The sequence below is a fragment of the Scylla paramamosain genome, unplaced genomic scaffold, assembly GCF_035594125.1.
Source record: "Scylla paramamosain isolate STU-SP2022 unplaced genomic scaffold, ASM3559412v1 Contig1, whole genome shotgun sequence".
In the NCBI taxonomy this organism is placed as follows: domain Eukaryota; kingdom Metazoa; phylum Arthropoda; class Malacostraca; order Decapoda; family Portunidae; genus Scylla; species Scylla paramamosain.
In genome coordinates, this window is record NW_026973666.1 from 3,519,593 (window position 1) to 3,535,000 (window position 15,408).

The 15,408-nt window shown below is 41.5% G+C and overlaps 2 protein-coding genes across 4 annotated transcripts; one reads left to right on the forward strand and one right to left on the reverse strand.

Moving 5' to 3' along the window:
- Nucleotides 1-200: 200 nt before the first annotated feature.
- LOC135095675 (coiled-coil-helix-coiled-coil-helix domain-containing protein 10, mitochondrial-like) lies at nt 201-4,574 on the reverse strand. Its single transcript, XM_063996670.1, has 5 exons — nt 4,392-4,574; nt 2,681-2,834; nt 1,458-1,589; nt 641-776; nt 201-394 (listed from the first exon to the last, which is right to left on the reverse strand). Exons 1-5 carry the CDS (start codon nt 4,427-4,429, stop codon nt 381-383), a joined length of 474 nt encoding a protein of 157 aa, XP_063852740.1. The 5' UTR covers nt 4,430-4,574; the 3' UTR covers nt 201-380.
- Nucleotides 4,575-5,258: 684 nt separating this feature from the next.
- On the forward strand, nt 5,259-14,282 carry LOC135095673 (integrator complex subunit 10-like). Of its 3 annotated transcripts, none has more exons than XM_063996663.1 (14): nt 5,259-5,410; nt 6,099-6,248; nt 6,422-6,489; nt 7,196-7,323; nt 7,913-8,028; nt 8,319-8,394; nt 8,582-8,712; nt 9,005-9,120; nt 9,630-9,805; nt 10,225-10,527; nt 11,003-11,217; nt 11,455-11,700; nt 12,396-12,586; nt 13,285-14,282. In XM_063996663.1, the coding sequence occupies exons 2-14, from the start codon at nt 6,102-6,104 to the stop codon at nt 13,445-13,447; spliced, it is 2,076 nt and encodes a 691-aa protein (XP_063852733.1). In that variant the 5' UTR covers nt 5,259-5,410; nt 6,099-6,101; the 3' UTR covers nt 13,448-14,282. The 3 variants fall into 3 exon arrangements, with proteins under 3 accessions (XP_063852733.1, XP_063852734.1, XP_063852735.1); XM_063996664.1 differs by lacking the exon at nt 5,259-5,410 and adding an exon at nt 5,418-5,571; XM_063996665.1 differs by lacking the exon at nt 5,259-5,410 and adding an exon at nt 5,666-5,688.
- The last annotated feature ends 1,126 nt before the right edge of the window (nt 14,283-15,408 follow it).

Genomic DNA, 15,408 nt, shown 5'->3' on the forward strand with positions numbered 1-15,408 from the left:
CCTTATTAACAGGTGAAACACTCTTGAGAACCTGGCTGTTAATCTCTGTGGCCTTTGAAAATAGTTTTAAGTGCAGCATTTCACAATAATGGCCTTAGAGAGACTACTACTACTACTACTACTACTACTAATACCACTTACACTAATACTTCAATGACCACCACCACCACAACTTTCCAATGTCAGAAGAAAGATACAAATAATTAAAATATTTTACTGGAAGTGAGATGCTGTACAGAGGAAGAAACTTAAGATCAATTAACTTAACAATGACAACACGGATGGCTGCAGCAGGCACTAACACCGCGGCTCCATCCACCCTGGGGCCACCACTACTACGACAACCCTACCGCAACGTGGCACCCTCAAGACCCGGCACTCTACACAATCGCCTCTGTAACATAAGGAACCATTAGTGTGCTGTGGGGCCTTGCTGTGGATATGTGGCCAAGCGTGGTGTGCCTAAGTTCCTGGGGTCTTGTAGGGTGATCCGCAAAGTAGATCAAGGTAACAAGATAGGAAAGAATAACATTTTTAGCCATATGAGTGAATGTGTGCGTATGTTTAGTTAAGATGATGAGGTAAGGAAGGTGATGAATTTAAGAGATCATGTGTGTGTGTGTTTGGGGCCAGTACTCACGGTTATGCTGAGCCCTGCACTGCCGCAGCGCCTCGTTGAAGCCCTCACACACAGACACGTCGGACTGGGTCTGGGCACACTGAAGAAACTGCTTTATCTCCCAGGCACACGGCCCCTGAGGCTCCGACGGCCCTCCCTGACACACACAGAGAGAGAGAGAGTGAGAGAGAGACTTTACACACACAGATCTTACACACACACACACAGATCTTACACAGTAAACCTCACACACCACACCTGCCACACACACACCACACCTGACACACACACAGAGACCTACACACCACACCTGACACACACACAGAGACCTCACACACCACACTTGACACACACACAGAGACCTCACACACCACACCTGACACACAGAGACCTACACACCACACCTGACACACATGTAGAGATCTTTACACACCACACCTGACAACTAGACTAGTACCTGACACTCCCCCTCCCCCCCCACACTTCCCAAACACACAGACAGATACACACCACACTTTCATTGAACTGCAGTTGTTGATTTAGATTGGGTTAAGTTCGGTTTGACTGGATTAGATCACGTTTTGGGTGGGTTTGATTGAGTTATAGATTAGTTAAGTTAGACTAGATTTGATTAGGTTAGGTTGGATCAATTTGGTTTAAGTCATGACCTAATCTTCTCCCACTACGACACTTATTCTTGCCACCAAAATTACCATCACTACCACCAACACTATCACCAACATTACCATCACTAAAACCATCATTATCATTACTCCTACCAACATTACTTGCATCACTATCACTGCAGCCACACACACACACACACACACACACACACCTGCTGCGGATATCCCTGGTACTGTGGATACTGCTGAGGGTACTGCTGTGGGGCTGGGGCTGGGGCGGCCTGCTGGGGTTCGGAACTTCCACTGCTGCCTCCCCCGGTGAGGGCGTGACCGACAACATGACCCTTAATGGAGAGAAAATGGAAACGTGAACTTTTTAACACTAACAGGCAAGAATTAAAAAAGTGTGAGCTATAGAAGGAATCTGAGTTATAAGCCACGAAATCTCAATAGTGGATGAAGAGGAGTTAGTTATGAGCCATGAGATAAATGACTTTGAGAGGAGAGAAATGAAACACAGCTAATGGGATAGAACTTAAATGCAAAACAGGGAATAAAAGAAGGAAAAAAAAAAAAAAAAAAAAGGCAGAGGAGAATGCAAAACAGGGAATAAAAGAAGGAAAAAAAAAGGCAGAGGAGAATGCAAAACAGGGAATAAAAGAAGGAAAAAAAAAAAAAAGGCAGAGGAGAGAAAGTCATACTGAAATCTGAAGGAAAGACAGTTAAACCATGAAATGTCAATACTGAATGAGGAAGAGGAATAAGAGACAGGTAAAAAAAAATATGACAGTTTGAGAGAGAGAGAGAGAGAGAGAGAGAGAGAGAGAGAGAGAGAGAGAGAGAGAGAGAGAGAGAGAGAGAGAAATGTAAACCATGAAAAATAAAACTTGAAATAAATAAATAAATAAATAAATAGAATACAAAACCAAGCCCCCCCAAAAAAAAAAGAAAAAAAAATTACACTTGGAGGAAAATCGAGACAAAAAAACGAAAAATAAAAAAAATATGAATAAATAAGAAATAAATAAAAAATAAAAAAGCATTTGGAGAAAAAATCAAGCAAAAAAAGACAGGAAAATCAAGCAAAAATAAATGAAATAAATAAATAAATAAATAAATAAATAAAAAACAAATATGGACGAAAACCAAGCAAAAAACAAAACAAAACAAAACAAAACAAAATAAAATATGACACTCAGACGAAAACCAAACACAGAAAAATGACATTTGCAGAAGAAAATGAACCAAAAACCACAAAAAATCAAAGCTTACACAAATAAACAACATCTTCGGCTGATCTGCTTGACTTTCCGAACCAGCAACCTCAGCGTACCTTCCTCCCACCCTTAATACAAAATCTTACCAATAAATAAATAAATAAGAATAACAAAAATGAACTGCAATCTGACACACACACACACACACACACACTCACCACAGCCGAACCCACAGCCACGCCTCCCGCTGTGGCCGCCATCTGGGCAAAGAGGCCAGGCTGTTTGGGTGCAGCACTGGCTGGTGGGGGGGGAGCTGCTACTGGGGGAGGTGGTGGGGCAGCACGGGGTGGCGGTGGAGGGGGGGCAGCACGTCTGTAGGGGGAGGAGCGGGGATATGTATTAGCTTCTTATACGTAATACTTGTGCAAGCGGACTGTAAATAACACACACATGCACGCACACACGCACTCACGCACAAACCAGGTCAATTTAAATGGTATTCTTATTAGTCTCGTACCAGCGTCAAAATTGCCTTCCTTCATCCTTCTCGTCATGTACACTGTCTCATCCTCACCACCTAACCTAACTAAGACTAACTACACCACAAGAGTAAAAAACCAGGTCAATTTAAATGGTATTCTTGTTAGTCTCATACCAGCGTCAAAATAGCCTTCCTTCATCCTTCTCGTCACCATCTTGTCCTCACCACCTAACCTAACTAAGACTAACTACACCACAAGACTCAGGAACCAGGTCAATTTAAATGGTATTCTTGTTAGTCTTGTACCAGCGTCAAATTTGCCTTCCTTCATCCTTCTCGTCACCATCTTGTCCTCACCACCTAACCTAACTAAGACTAACTACACCACAAGAATTAGGTCAATTTAAATGGTATTCTTGTTAGTTTCGTACCAGTGTCAAAATGGCCTTCTCGTCACGTACACTGTCTCGTCCTCACCACCTAACCTAACTAAGACTAACTAAACCTAACTTAACTAAGACTAAGTGGGATTTTTTTCTTGTTTTGTGTCGCTTGGCCGTAAAAATTAAATGAATACATAAATAAAATAAAACTATGACCAATGAAACCTAACTAAATGTAACCTTACCAATAAATAAATAAATAAATAAATAAATAAATAATAAAAAAACTAAACCTAACCAAATCTAACCATACCAAAAATAAATAAATAAATAAATAAATAAATAAAACAATTAAAACCAACTCCATCTAAGTAAATCTAACCTAATATAATCCTAACTTTATTTTTCTTTTTTCTTTTCCCTTTTAATTGGGCGACATTGCTTACAAACACTTAACTCTACAAACAAACACACTTTCACTCGCCCCCTTAGGAAACCGAGTCATTATGAGGTTAAACTAAGCGTGAGGGTCTTGCTGTCCAGTGTTGACCAGCCGACCACGATGACACGTAGGAAGGATAGCCAACACATCTTCAAAAACTACTGATGGTGTTTGTATTTATTTGCAACACAATTTTAAGGGCCCCCAAACTTAGGTCTAGCCAATTCGACACGTTACGAAGGTAGTTAGTGGTGATTCTGGACAAATACCTCGATAAAAGCTAATTTGTGTATACAGAAAAAAAAAAAAAGGAAATTAATTCAAAGTAGGCCGGAAACTAACAGAAAAATATGTTTCGGCAGGAATAGACTGATGCAAGAGTACAAAAAAAAAAATAAATAAATAATAATAATAATAATAGTAATAAATTTTCATGTGTACAGCCTTCACATAAGCCTCATTCACTCTCGCTGGCTGATGACGCAATGCATGACTGCCACCACAACACACCACACGTGACTAAGATGTGGCAACTCAAGCACTAATCCAGCGCAACGGAAGAAAATTATAGAACACCATTCAAGAAATTACTAGAAGGATAAAATTGTTCAATAATAACTCACGGCGGCGGTCTGGGGGCGGCTGCTCCTCTCCTAGGCATGCTGGTGGGGTGTGCGTGTGTTTGTCTGTCTGTCCCACCTTCTATCCCTCACGAGTGAATGAAGACTGGGAGTTTTCGCCCAGCAGACACTCAGAGGCAGCCGGCGTGGGTCTCAGCTGGCGGTATGGCGGATGACAAACTCCCACGGCAAAATAAACATTGGTCGTTATATATATTCTTTTTCGTTATATTGATATATATAGGTTTAAGGGCTCATAATTTTGTTTCTGTCATTTTTTATTGTTATTTTGTTTTTTTTGTTTTTTTTTACCAATAAAGGCTTGTTATTACGTAAATCAAGTGAAAGTGGATGACAGTGTGTCAGTACAAAATTAGTACTGCTCTTATTACGTGTTATGTTGTATGTTGGTCAAATTATTCAGACGGTGTAAATTGATTAATATTATTTCGGTATTTGACATATTTCAAAATTGCTATATTAGTGATCAGCATGAAAATATTACTGTTTTGTCTGATTGCACCATCATTCCTTCATATATCAACTACTCTAAATGCAAAATATTAACATTAAAAAATGTTCATCAGCATGCAAAGTAATTACTATACATTATGTCTTATATAACACAAGAAGAACGATTATTATTATTATTTATTCATTTATTTATTTTTGTATGAATGTATTTTCATGATGTTTGAGTGAATTGCCAAGTGTCAATATCGCCTTGCGTCTCAGATAAGGGGCTATAAGATACAGGAGACAATTTCTCGCTCATATAAGGCCAATAAGTAATATGCAAATATATAATTATTCTATTTGAGATCAATCTGGGCTAAGAGACAGTATACCACGGGTGTTTCTCTATGCTTTGAAGAGTCAGCTGGTAATGTTTTGAGTGCATTGGTTGGTTGTGGGGGAGGGGGGTGACAGCGGACCAATAACGCGTTGGCTTCACATCATGACGTCATTCAGACTCCTCCCATTATTCCTTCATGGTCTCAGATGTAAACAAACCGTAGCAGGTGAGCGGTACCCTGTGTGCTTGTGTCCTTAGTGCAGTGTGTGTGTGTGTGTGTGTGTGTGTGTGTGTGTGTGTGTGTTGTTGCCTGGACAGAGATCAGCTGAGCGACGAGACAAGCAAGGAAATCATAGAGTGAGCCTAAGCACAGACAATCCCACACCAGTAAGTCTTCCCACCAGCATCACATGTATCCTGCTGTCGTGCCTGGCCAGCCGCAACACACTGCTGCTGCTGGTGGTGGTGGTGGTGGTGTCGAGCGGGGACAGTAAACAGACAGACGTGAGGCCTTTGTGATTTGTACGGGGAAACTCATTCATTTTCGGATTTTTTTGGGGTAGCACATGAGTGAAAGACGTGCTGCCAAATCTGATCTAATTTTACGGGAAAGCTACATCGTCAGCGCCTCTCGTGACCTAACCTAACCAGGAATTAAATGTGAGCGCCCAGACCTAACCTAACATGGCTCCTTTGCCCTCCATACAACAGGTTTCAAGACACTTATCCACCAATTTTTGACCACTGCTTTGACTCTTTTAAGGGACTGGCATTTCAGTGGGCATTTTTTTTATTAGATTTTTGTTGCCCTTGGCCAGTATCCTTCCTACATAAAAAAAAGAAAAAAAAAAGAGGATGGCACAGTATAAAGTGTTATGCAGTGAGGCCTTATCTTCCCCTCCCCCCTCCACCAGGCCATGACGCCGGACAAGGAGCTGAGCCACCTGACAGATGAGGAGTACCTGATTCACCGTGCCAAGGAGCGACATGCCACCGACCCCTGTGCCGCCAAGTGCTGGATGATCACTGCACAGGCACTCTTCCCTAAAAACTTCGGCATCCAGGTGTGTGCGTATGTTTGTGTGTTTTATCACTACACCCTGTTATATTGTCTAAAACCATAAAAAAAATATCTTTGGAAGCCCCATTAGCTTGCGGTACAGCTTGGTAAGAGGACGTGGGGATAAACTGAGGTATTTAAAAATGCATCTGTACATTTCGCTTGTTATTATTGCAGTTTGAGGTGTACCAGACGGAGAAATCGGCAAAAAATGTGAAGGAAGCTGCAAAATGCCTCGGAATCATGTAAGTTGTTATTATTATTACTCTTTTTGTTATTTTCAAGTTTGTATTTATCATTCTTTGTTTTTGGGTCTTTTTTTTTTTTCTCGTTCGTCAAATCTTTGGTGTCTGTGTTACCTTTGTTTGTGTCTTTATTCTTGGTTATTTTTCTTCTCCTTTCTTTGTCTCTTCTGTTTTTTTTCCCTCTTTTCTTCGTTCGTTCTTTATTTATTGTCATTTTTGTCATTATTATTTTCAAGTTTGCGTTCGTTATCCGTTCTTCCTTGGTCGTTGTTTCTCATTTTTCTTAATTCTCTTCTTCCCCTTTCTTTCCTTTCCTCAGTTGTCTCATTAACATTACTATTCTACCCACAAATCTCTCAAAAAAAACATTTCTACCCATTTCTTCCCAAAACCACCTATTTCTGACCCATCCACTCATTCCCTCACCATTTCATTCACTTTACCACCTCCTCCACACCAACTCCACCTCTTAATAGTCCAAATTTTCTCATAAACATCATATTCCACCCATTTCTGACCAACGCATGCACTGTACCACTTCCTCCACATGTCTTCCACCTGTCACTAGTTCAAATTTTCTCATCAGCATCACTATTCCACTATTCTGCCCATCTACACATCCCCACACCCCTTCCTCCCACTGTACCATCTCTTCCACCTCTTCCACACGTATCATTCCACCTCTCACTGTCCCATGATCCACCAGGCTCCGGGAATTTGCCCACGAACCAGTGCTGTGGCAAGAGGTGGAGAGCATTATGGTAGCACTTCGTCAGAGCACCCCAGACTCCCACATGACGTTCCTGACTTACCTCTTCAATATGCTTCCCAAGGGTGAGAGAGAGAGAGAGAGAGAGAGAGAGAGAGAGAGGGAGAGAGAGAGAGACAGGTTTAGTTTAATTTTAAGGGTTTGTTGTGTGTGTGTGAGAGAGTTGATAGTAATTTAATAATCTGTCTGTATTGCAGGGTTATATTAGGAAAACAATAATATAATAATGATAATGATAAATGATAGTAATAATGATAATAATGATAATAGTAGTAATAATAATAATAATAATAGTAATATTGTATTCTTTTTTGTTTGTGTTGTTTTGTATTTATTTATTCATTTTTTTATTTATGTATTATCTATTATTATTATTATTATTATTATTTATTATTGGTGTTATATTCACTTGTATATATATAATGTTTTATTTTTCTTTATTTTATTATTATGTTTAAATTTTTTTGTATTTATTTACTTGATTTTATTGTGTTTATTTATTCTTCCACTTCATTTTAACTTTTTTGTGTACATTTCACTCTATTTATCCACTTATTCATTTATTTATGCATTTTTTTAACTTATTTACCTATTTATATATTTATTTACACATTTTTATCTCAGTCATTCATTTCCCAACGCCTCACACCCCAGACGTTCAACACAGCATGGTGGCGGCAGCTGCAGAGCGTTCACAGGACACGATGACACGCTGCCGACTGATGCTGCTGCTCACCACAACGTTTCCGGAGAGCACCACACACCACGGGGTAAGCCACACCCACTGGGACGGCAGGAACACAGGGGGCTGGCGCAGGAAGCCATCAGGGCGACACATAGCAGGGCCTGTGTGATGTATGCCAGTTTGTTTCCATCTGTCATTCCTCTTTTATTTGTGTAGTAGTAGTTGTAGTAGTAGTATTAGTAGTAGTAGTAGTAGTAGTAGTAGTTGTGATGTAGGTCTAATGGAAACTAAGTGTATCAGTTTGTTAATTAAATGTGTAGTATGTTTATGTGTTGTGTATCTTTAACTGAAGGTGTCTCTTGCTGTTTTCTTCAGCTGCAGTTGGTGGAGAGCCTTATTGCTGCTGAGAAACACTGCCCTAGCCCTCTCAACCCCTTCAGGCGCATGCTGGGTGAGTGAAAGTTAATATAAGATCTCTGCGTTACGTTTGGTTAGGTTAGGTTTCGTTAAGTTAGGTTAAATAACTAAATTAATCAAGATTCTACGATTAGGTTGGGTTAGGTAAATGATTAAAGTGATCAAGACTATTAGGTTAGGCCACAGACAAGGAGCTGAGGTGACCAGGTGTGCCATTGCAGTGTGTGACCTGCTGCCGCGCCTTCTGCAGACACAGGGGCTGGAGGTGCGGCCCAAGACACTCCACAACCTGCTGTCCCGTGCCATTGAGTTCTACATCACATATGTCACCACGCCTTCGAGAGTGTTGCAGGTGAGAGAGAGAGAGAGAGAGAGAGAGAGGGGCTATAGAAACACAACTAACATGAAAGATCAAGAATATAAACTAAATTAAACTCATTTCTTGGAGCTAATCTTATTATTTTTAACTCCTGGTGAGGTCGACCGGTGTTGTATCTTGCTACCAGTACACACACACACACACACACACCTTTTTCTTCTTCTTTGCCTGATTAACCCCTATTGTCACTTCTGTAATCTTAACACACACTACTAAACACTCCAATTCTTCCCAAGCTTGTGTTCTTATGAGTGTAATCTTGCAGGGCATAATGAACGGTGACAGCAAGATTGAGGATCCATGGCAGCAGCTCTTCACAGTGGTACAGCTCATTGGATGGAACCTTGGCTGGGATTTAGTCAAGGGCTTTCAGAGTACTAGGTGAGCTGGCTGGCTGGCGGACTTAACTGATGCCGTGTTCCAGTGATAGTTTAACAGGTTGTAGTGGAAGTTGTTGGGGTTTTCAAAGGTGTTTTACATGGTTTTTAATTTTGACAGGTTGTAGTGGAAGTTATTGCGGTTTTTAAGTGTTTTTTTCATAGTTCTGTAGTTTAAAAGGTTGTAGTGGATGTTATTGGGGTTTTCAAAGGTGTTTTCAGGGTTCTATAGTTTAACAGGCTGTAGTGGATGTTATTGGGGTTTTCAAGGGTGTTTTCATGGTGACAGTTTGACAAGGTTTGTGTATCAGTAATTGTCATAACACCCATGATAACCAGAAAGAGAGAGAGAGAAAGAGAAAAAAAAGAAAAAAACAAAATATCTAAGAACAGAAACATGAGAGAGAGAGAGAGAGAGAAAGCAAAACAAAACCAACACCACTCATTTTTCTGTCACCTTTACACCCTTACATCCTTACCGCACCCTTACCGCACCCTTCCCTCACCCTCCAGCAACCGAGAAGTTATCCTACAGCGCATCCAGAACCTTATAGAGGGTGGAGCGAGGCTGGGAGGTCCGAAAGGGGAAGGAGGAGAGGACGTGAGGGAGGTCTTGTACACAACACTTACCATTTTCCTACATGCTCTGATGGACTACACGAAAAGACTCTATCCTGATTTTAACCAAGGTATGTTTTTCTTATTAATTTTGCTTGTGATTTGATGTGTTGGTTCCTTTGTTTCGTTTATTTTTCTCATGTCGGCAGGTTTGTTTGTTTGTTTTGTTTTTTTGTTTTGTTTTGTTGTGTTTCTACGTTGGTTAGGTTAGTGCATGTGTTTTTTTTTTTTTCTTTTTGTTTTTTAGGTTTGTGTTGTATCTTATTCTTCATATGCTTCTTTGTCTTCTTTTTCTCCTGTTCCTCTTATTCCTCTTGTGTGTGTGTGTGTGTGTATAGAGAGAGAGAGAGATAGACCTACTTCTGCTGCTACTACTACTACTACTACTACTACTACTGTCCCTTTCCATCAGATATATAAATAGATAGACCATTTATAAGTAAGAATATTATTACAAACACCCCCTACATCTCTCCACCTCCACACACAGAGACCACCTCCACCTCCAGCCCCCCCATGACCCTTGTGGAGGCATTTATCTACCCAGAGACCGAACCGTCGGAACCAAGCCTAGTCGTGCCTTCGAAACGGCCGAGACCATCCCTTGACGACGACCCAACCATCCCCATTATTACTGTCAGCCGCCCTGCTCCCCCTGGCGCCCCCGCTGCGGTTGTGGGGGGCCTGGGTGTCGGTGGGCAGGGGGGCATTGCAGCTGGTGGACTCTCCCAAGCACTGACGACTGCAATTAAGTGTTGGGATATACTGAAGTCATATGAACAGCTCAGGGCGGGTGAGTGTGAGAGAGAGAGAGAGTGTTAGGTAGTAAAATGGTGTTTCGTGTGCTTGGAAATAGTGTTTTTTTTCCTGTTAATAATGTAGAAATGTTAATCTGTCTCTAGAACCACAAAAACATCCTTGAAAGCCTGTGTCATTTATTGTTTCTTCTGTTGATAATGTAGAGATGTTAATGTGTGACTAGAACCACAAAAACACCCTTGAAAACATGCATCACATTGTTAACAAGAGAAACAATAAGTGAAACAGCTTTTTAAGAGTGGCAGATAAACAACATTACATTATTAACAGGAAAAACAACAAGTAACACAGAATTTTAAGGGCCTTTTTATGGTTCTAGTAACAGATTAACAACACTCCAGCATTATCAACTGAAGAAAAAACATTGAAAACCCGCCTCATCATCTCTGTGGCCTTGGAAAACACTAATGGTGAGAGAATAGAGCATATCTAAATCTTACCTCCTTCAGAGTTCGTGCGCCTGCTGGAGAGCCTCGGGTCGGAGCTGTGGTGGTGGCTCCGAGTCTTCACCGTGGACGTGCTGATCTACCAGGGCAGGTTGGCGGAGGCTGCGAGAGACCTGCGGCACACCCTGACCCAGCACCATACTTCCATGCAGCCCACCGCCTTTATCAGCACCAACCTCAAGCTGGCCTCTGTCTTTTATGCCCTCAGTAACTTGTCTGTACGTGTGTGTGTGTGTGTGTGTGTGTGTGTGTGTGTGTGTGTGTGTGTGTGTGTGTGTGTGTGTGTGTTACCACCTTCTCCTCTCACACTTAGACACTACAGCATTCCAAAAACTTCCTTATTCAACACCCTTACACACTTCACTCACCCTTATTCACCCTAAAAACACTCTTATTCACCCCAAATCACCCTCTATTCATCCTCATTCATCTGTACCCTCCCCACTCCTCCCCAGGGTGCGGCCGAGGCAGTGCTGGAGGTGGTACGACAACTGCCGGGGTGGGTCGGCATGGGAGGACTGACTAGCGAATTGACAGTGACAGCACCGCCAACTCACCGTCACCTTCACGTTCTCGCCCTCACCCGCCCACAGTGCCTCCAGTTTGCCACCACCCTGCTCATCCACGCCCTCCGCCAGCGTGTTGTGGTGGATAGACACACGGACGACTTCTGCATCGGTCATCTTATTACGTTATTGCAGGTCTGTTGGAGTGTGTGGGGGTGTCTGGCAGGGATGTAATGTAGAAATCTTGTTAATCTGTCGCTAGAACCGTAAGGACACTTGGATTGGTTAGGTTAGGTTCTGCTTAAGTGATGTGGGTTTTCAAAGGTGTTTTTTTGGTTTTGGTGGCAGATTAACAAGATTTCTACACTATCAACAGCAGAAACACTCTTTAAAACCCAGCTAGTCATCTCTGTGGCCTTGTAAAACAGTAGTGGTGATAGAACAGAGTATTTTAAGGGTGTTTTTATGCTTCTAGTGACAGATTAACAAGATTTCTACACTATCAACAGCAGAAACACACTTTAAAACCCAGCTAGTCATTTCTGTGGCCTTGTAAAACAGTAATGGTGATAGAACAGAGTATTTTAAGGGTGTTTTTATGCTTCTAGTGACAGATTAACAAGATTTCTACACTATCAACAGCAGAAACACACTTTAAAACCCAGCTTGTCATCTCTGTGGCCTTGTAAAACAGTAGTGGTGATAGAACAGAATATTTTAAGGGTGTTTTTATGCTTCTAGTGACAGATTAACAAGATTTCTACACTATCAACAGCAGAAACACTCTTTAAAACCCAGCTAGTCATCTCTGTGGCCTTGTAAAACAGTGACGAGAGAACATTTTTGAGCACACCTTACGTAACACCTCCCTCCTCCTCTTATTATTTCAGTACGAGTGGCCAAAATACAGCAACACTTTCGAGGAGGTGCTGCAGATCATCAGGAAGCAAGGTGTCTTTTCCTACCCTCTCTTCAGCAGCTACGTCACCACCCCTGATATATTAGAGGAGTTCATGTACCTGGCCACTAAGGAAGGAGGGAGTCTGCAGCTTGATATTATACCAATTTCTCAGGGGAACAAGTACGTGGTTCGTGTGCGTTTGTTTCTGTGACGTTTAGTGGGTGTTTGATTTGATTGGTAGAATTAGATGTAGAGGATGTAGGATAGCTATGCTGTACTTCTGCTACTTTTAAAAGGGTCTTGTTGAATTGATGTGGGTTTTCAAGGGTGTTTTGATGGTTCCGGTGACAGGTTAACAAGGTTTCTACGTCATTAACGGGAGAAATGATAAGTAACGTGGGTTTTTAAGGGTGTTTTTATGGTTCCGGTGACAGGTTAACAAGGTTTCTACGTCATTAACAGGAGAAATGATAAGTAACGTGGGTTTTTAAGGGTGTTTTTATAGTTCTAGTGACAGATTAACAAGATTTCTAAATTATTAACAGGAGAAACGATAAGTGACACAGGTTTTTAAGGGTGTTTTTATGATTCTAGTGACACACTTATGAGATTCCTACATTATTAACAGAAGTAATAAGTAACATGAGTTTTTAAGGGAGTTTTTATGGTTCTAGTGACAGATTAACAAGATTCCTACATTATTAACAGGAGAAACAACAGGTGACACGGGTTTTTAAGGGTGTTATTATGGTTATAGTGACAGATTAACAAGATTCCCTTGAGAACCCAGCTAATCGTCTCTGTGGCCTTGGAAAACAGTCGTAGTGAGAGAGCAGAGCGTTTCTTAATCCACCATAAACACCACCTTTGGTCCACAGACAGCAGAGGACCATCTCAACAAGAGGCGTGGACCGGGACCTCAAACACGACTTCAAGCTGGGAATGAAGAAGCTAATGTTGAGAAGCTCTGAGCCAATTGAGGGAACCATCGTGACCTTCCTGACTCGTGAGGGTTCCCTGCTCCACCAGAACTTGATGTAAGCATGTGCCCTGCCTCCCACGCCACCCCTTGCCCCCTTGCTGGCTGGACGCGCCCCTGGGATGTGATGCTTTTATAATAAGATAAGATTACAGAATTAGACTGAGAGGATAAGGTCATAGAATTAAACTTGAGAACAGAATCCTTGCTATTGAGAACAAGGACAAGGGCAAGGACAAGGACAAGGACAGAAAGACCTTGCTACTCAGGACAGGGTAGAGTTAAGGCCAGAATAGACAGAATAGATGAAAAGTATACATAAATTAAACCAGATAGCCCATTACTATTGAGGAAAGTATTTGACTTAACCACGTACGACCACTGTGCTGCCTGACCCATGTACAAATTCTAGCGTTTATCCCTTTATTCATGCATCTACTGTGGTCTCGGGGTTGGAGGTGCAGGGGAGGGAACAGTCTCAATGTGAAGGGGTAGAAGTGAACCAGTGTGTGCTGTGGGGCCTTTGCTGTGGGTGTGTGGGGCCAGCTGTGGTCCACGAGACTGTCCCTTTCCTGACGGGGCTGAGTGTGAATGATGTGTGTGCATGTGAACTGGTCTGATAGATAGATAGATAGATAGATAGATAGATAGATAGATAGATAGATATAGATAGAATTGCTCACAGGACTGATTGACTCTTGGGAGGAAATAAAAGCACTGGATATGTGGAATTGACTGTACAATACCTGGGTTTTCATTAAGAGGACGAAAATACTAATGTTTGGTGCCAATGAGTAATGTTAAACTGGAGAGGTTCACCAGGGAGGGAGGGATTGGGGATAACATTAAGTTTAAGGTATTTGTACTGGAGTGCTTATAATGAAAGTGATAAAATGTTATGATGTTTTGTTGATCCTTGCTATAATTTTTAGGTCAGCCAGCAACAGTTAATTTTGTTGGCTTGTTAGTTACTTTTATTCTGGCAATTAGACAGTTTAACCCAGAACAGCCCAAATTGGAAGAGATCAATGAGGCTTGTTTTGATTAATAGCGCAATGAACAAGGCAAATATGACACGAATCACCTTTGAAACATAACCGCCCAGCTCACAACTCCGAGGTTGCACGAAAACACAGCAAAGCACAAGGGAATGTGTGCGCCATCCTCATCCAAAAAAACTTAAGGAGTCATTTACAAGTGCACATGCTGATAATGAAACTAGTAAAAGTGATTCTGTTAAGGCTGCTGACATAAGGCTTACCACATTTATGGTGGAACACAATATAAGTTCCCGTGTGGCCGATCATCTGTGTGAAGTCCTAAAAGGTTGCTTCTCTGACTCCACTATTGCAAAGGAATTGAAAATGAAAAGAACAAAATGTCAAAGAGTGTGTGGTAATGTTATGGCACACTCTCACAAACAAGAGCTCATTAACATCTTGAAGCAGAACAAGTTGAGCATTGTTGTGGATGAATCCACAGATATATCGGTCTGTCAGAATTGATGCATCATGGTAAGAGTGGTTCAAGGAAATGCTGTTGTCACCAAATTTTGGGATTTAGTGCCATTATTTAGTAGTGATCCTAGTCAAGCTAATGAAGGTGCTACAGCTGCCAGCTTGTTTTCAGAGATAATGAAAACATTTACTGAAAATGGTATACCTACTTCTAATATGATTGGCTTTGGTTGTGATGGATGCAGCACTATGATGGGGCCTAATAACTCTGTGAGTAGCAGGTTAAAGGAACTTTGCCCAGGAATCTTTATTATGAAATGTGTGTGCCATTCTGCCCATATATGTGCCTCTGAAGCATGCAAACAATTACCTGATGCTATTGAACAACTAGCTCATCATGTCCACAACACATTCAAGAACTCTTCAAAACGATTGGCACAATTTGTAGAATTTCAAGAGTTTGCTGGGGCTCAAAAGCTTAGGATTTTATTGCCATCTAGAACGCGCTGGCTTTCCTACACGGCTGTTGTGAAAAGGATGCTTGAGCAGTGGGGCCCTCTTCAGAT

Excerpts from the sequence above, each read along its gene's own strand:
- LOC135095675 (XM_063996670.1), bottom strand. The coding sequence starts at position 4,429 with ATGCCTAGGAGAGGAGCAGCCGCCCCCAGACCGCCGCC. Across the intron at positions 2,835-4,391 it reads GCCGCCCCCAGACCGCCGCC|ACGTGCTGCCCCCCCTCCAC; the intron begins GTGAGTTATTAT and ends CTCCCCCTACAG. Across the intron at positions 777-1,457 it reads ACCAGGGATATCCGCAGCAG|GGAGGGCCGTCGGAGCCTCA; the intron begins GTGTGTGTGTGT and ends TGTGTGTGTCAG.
- LOC135095673 (XM_063996663.1), top strand. The coding sequence starts at position 6,102 with ATGACGCCGGACAAGGAGCTGAGCCACCTGACAGATGAGGAGTACCTG. Across the intron at positions 8,395-8,581 it reads CCCCTTCAGGCGCATGCTGG|TGTGTGACCTGCTGCCGCGC; the intron begins GTGAGTGAAAGT and ends GTGCCATTGCAG. Across the intron at positions 12,587-13,284 it reads CCAATTTCTCAGGGGAACAA|ACAGCAGAGGACCATCTCAA; the intron begins GTACGTGGTTCG and ends TTTGGTCCACAG.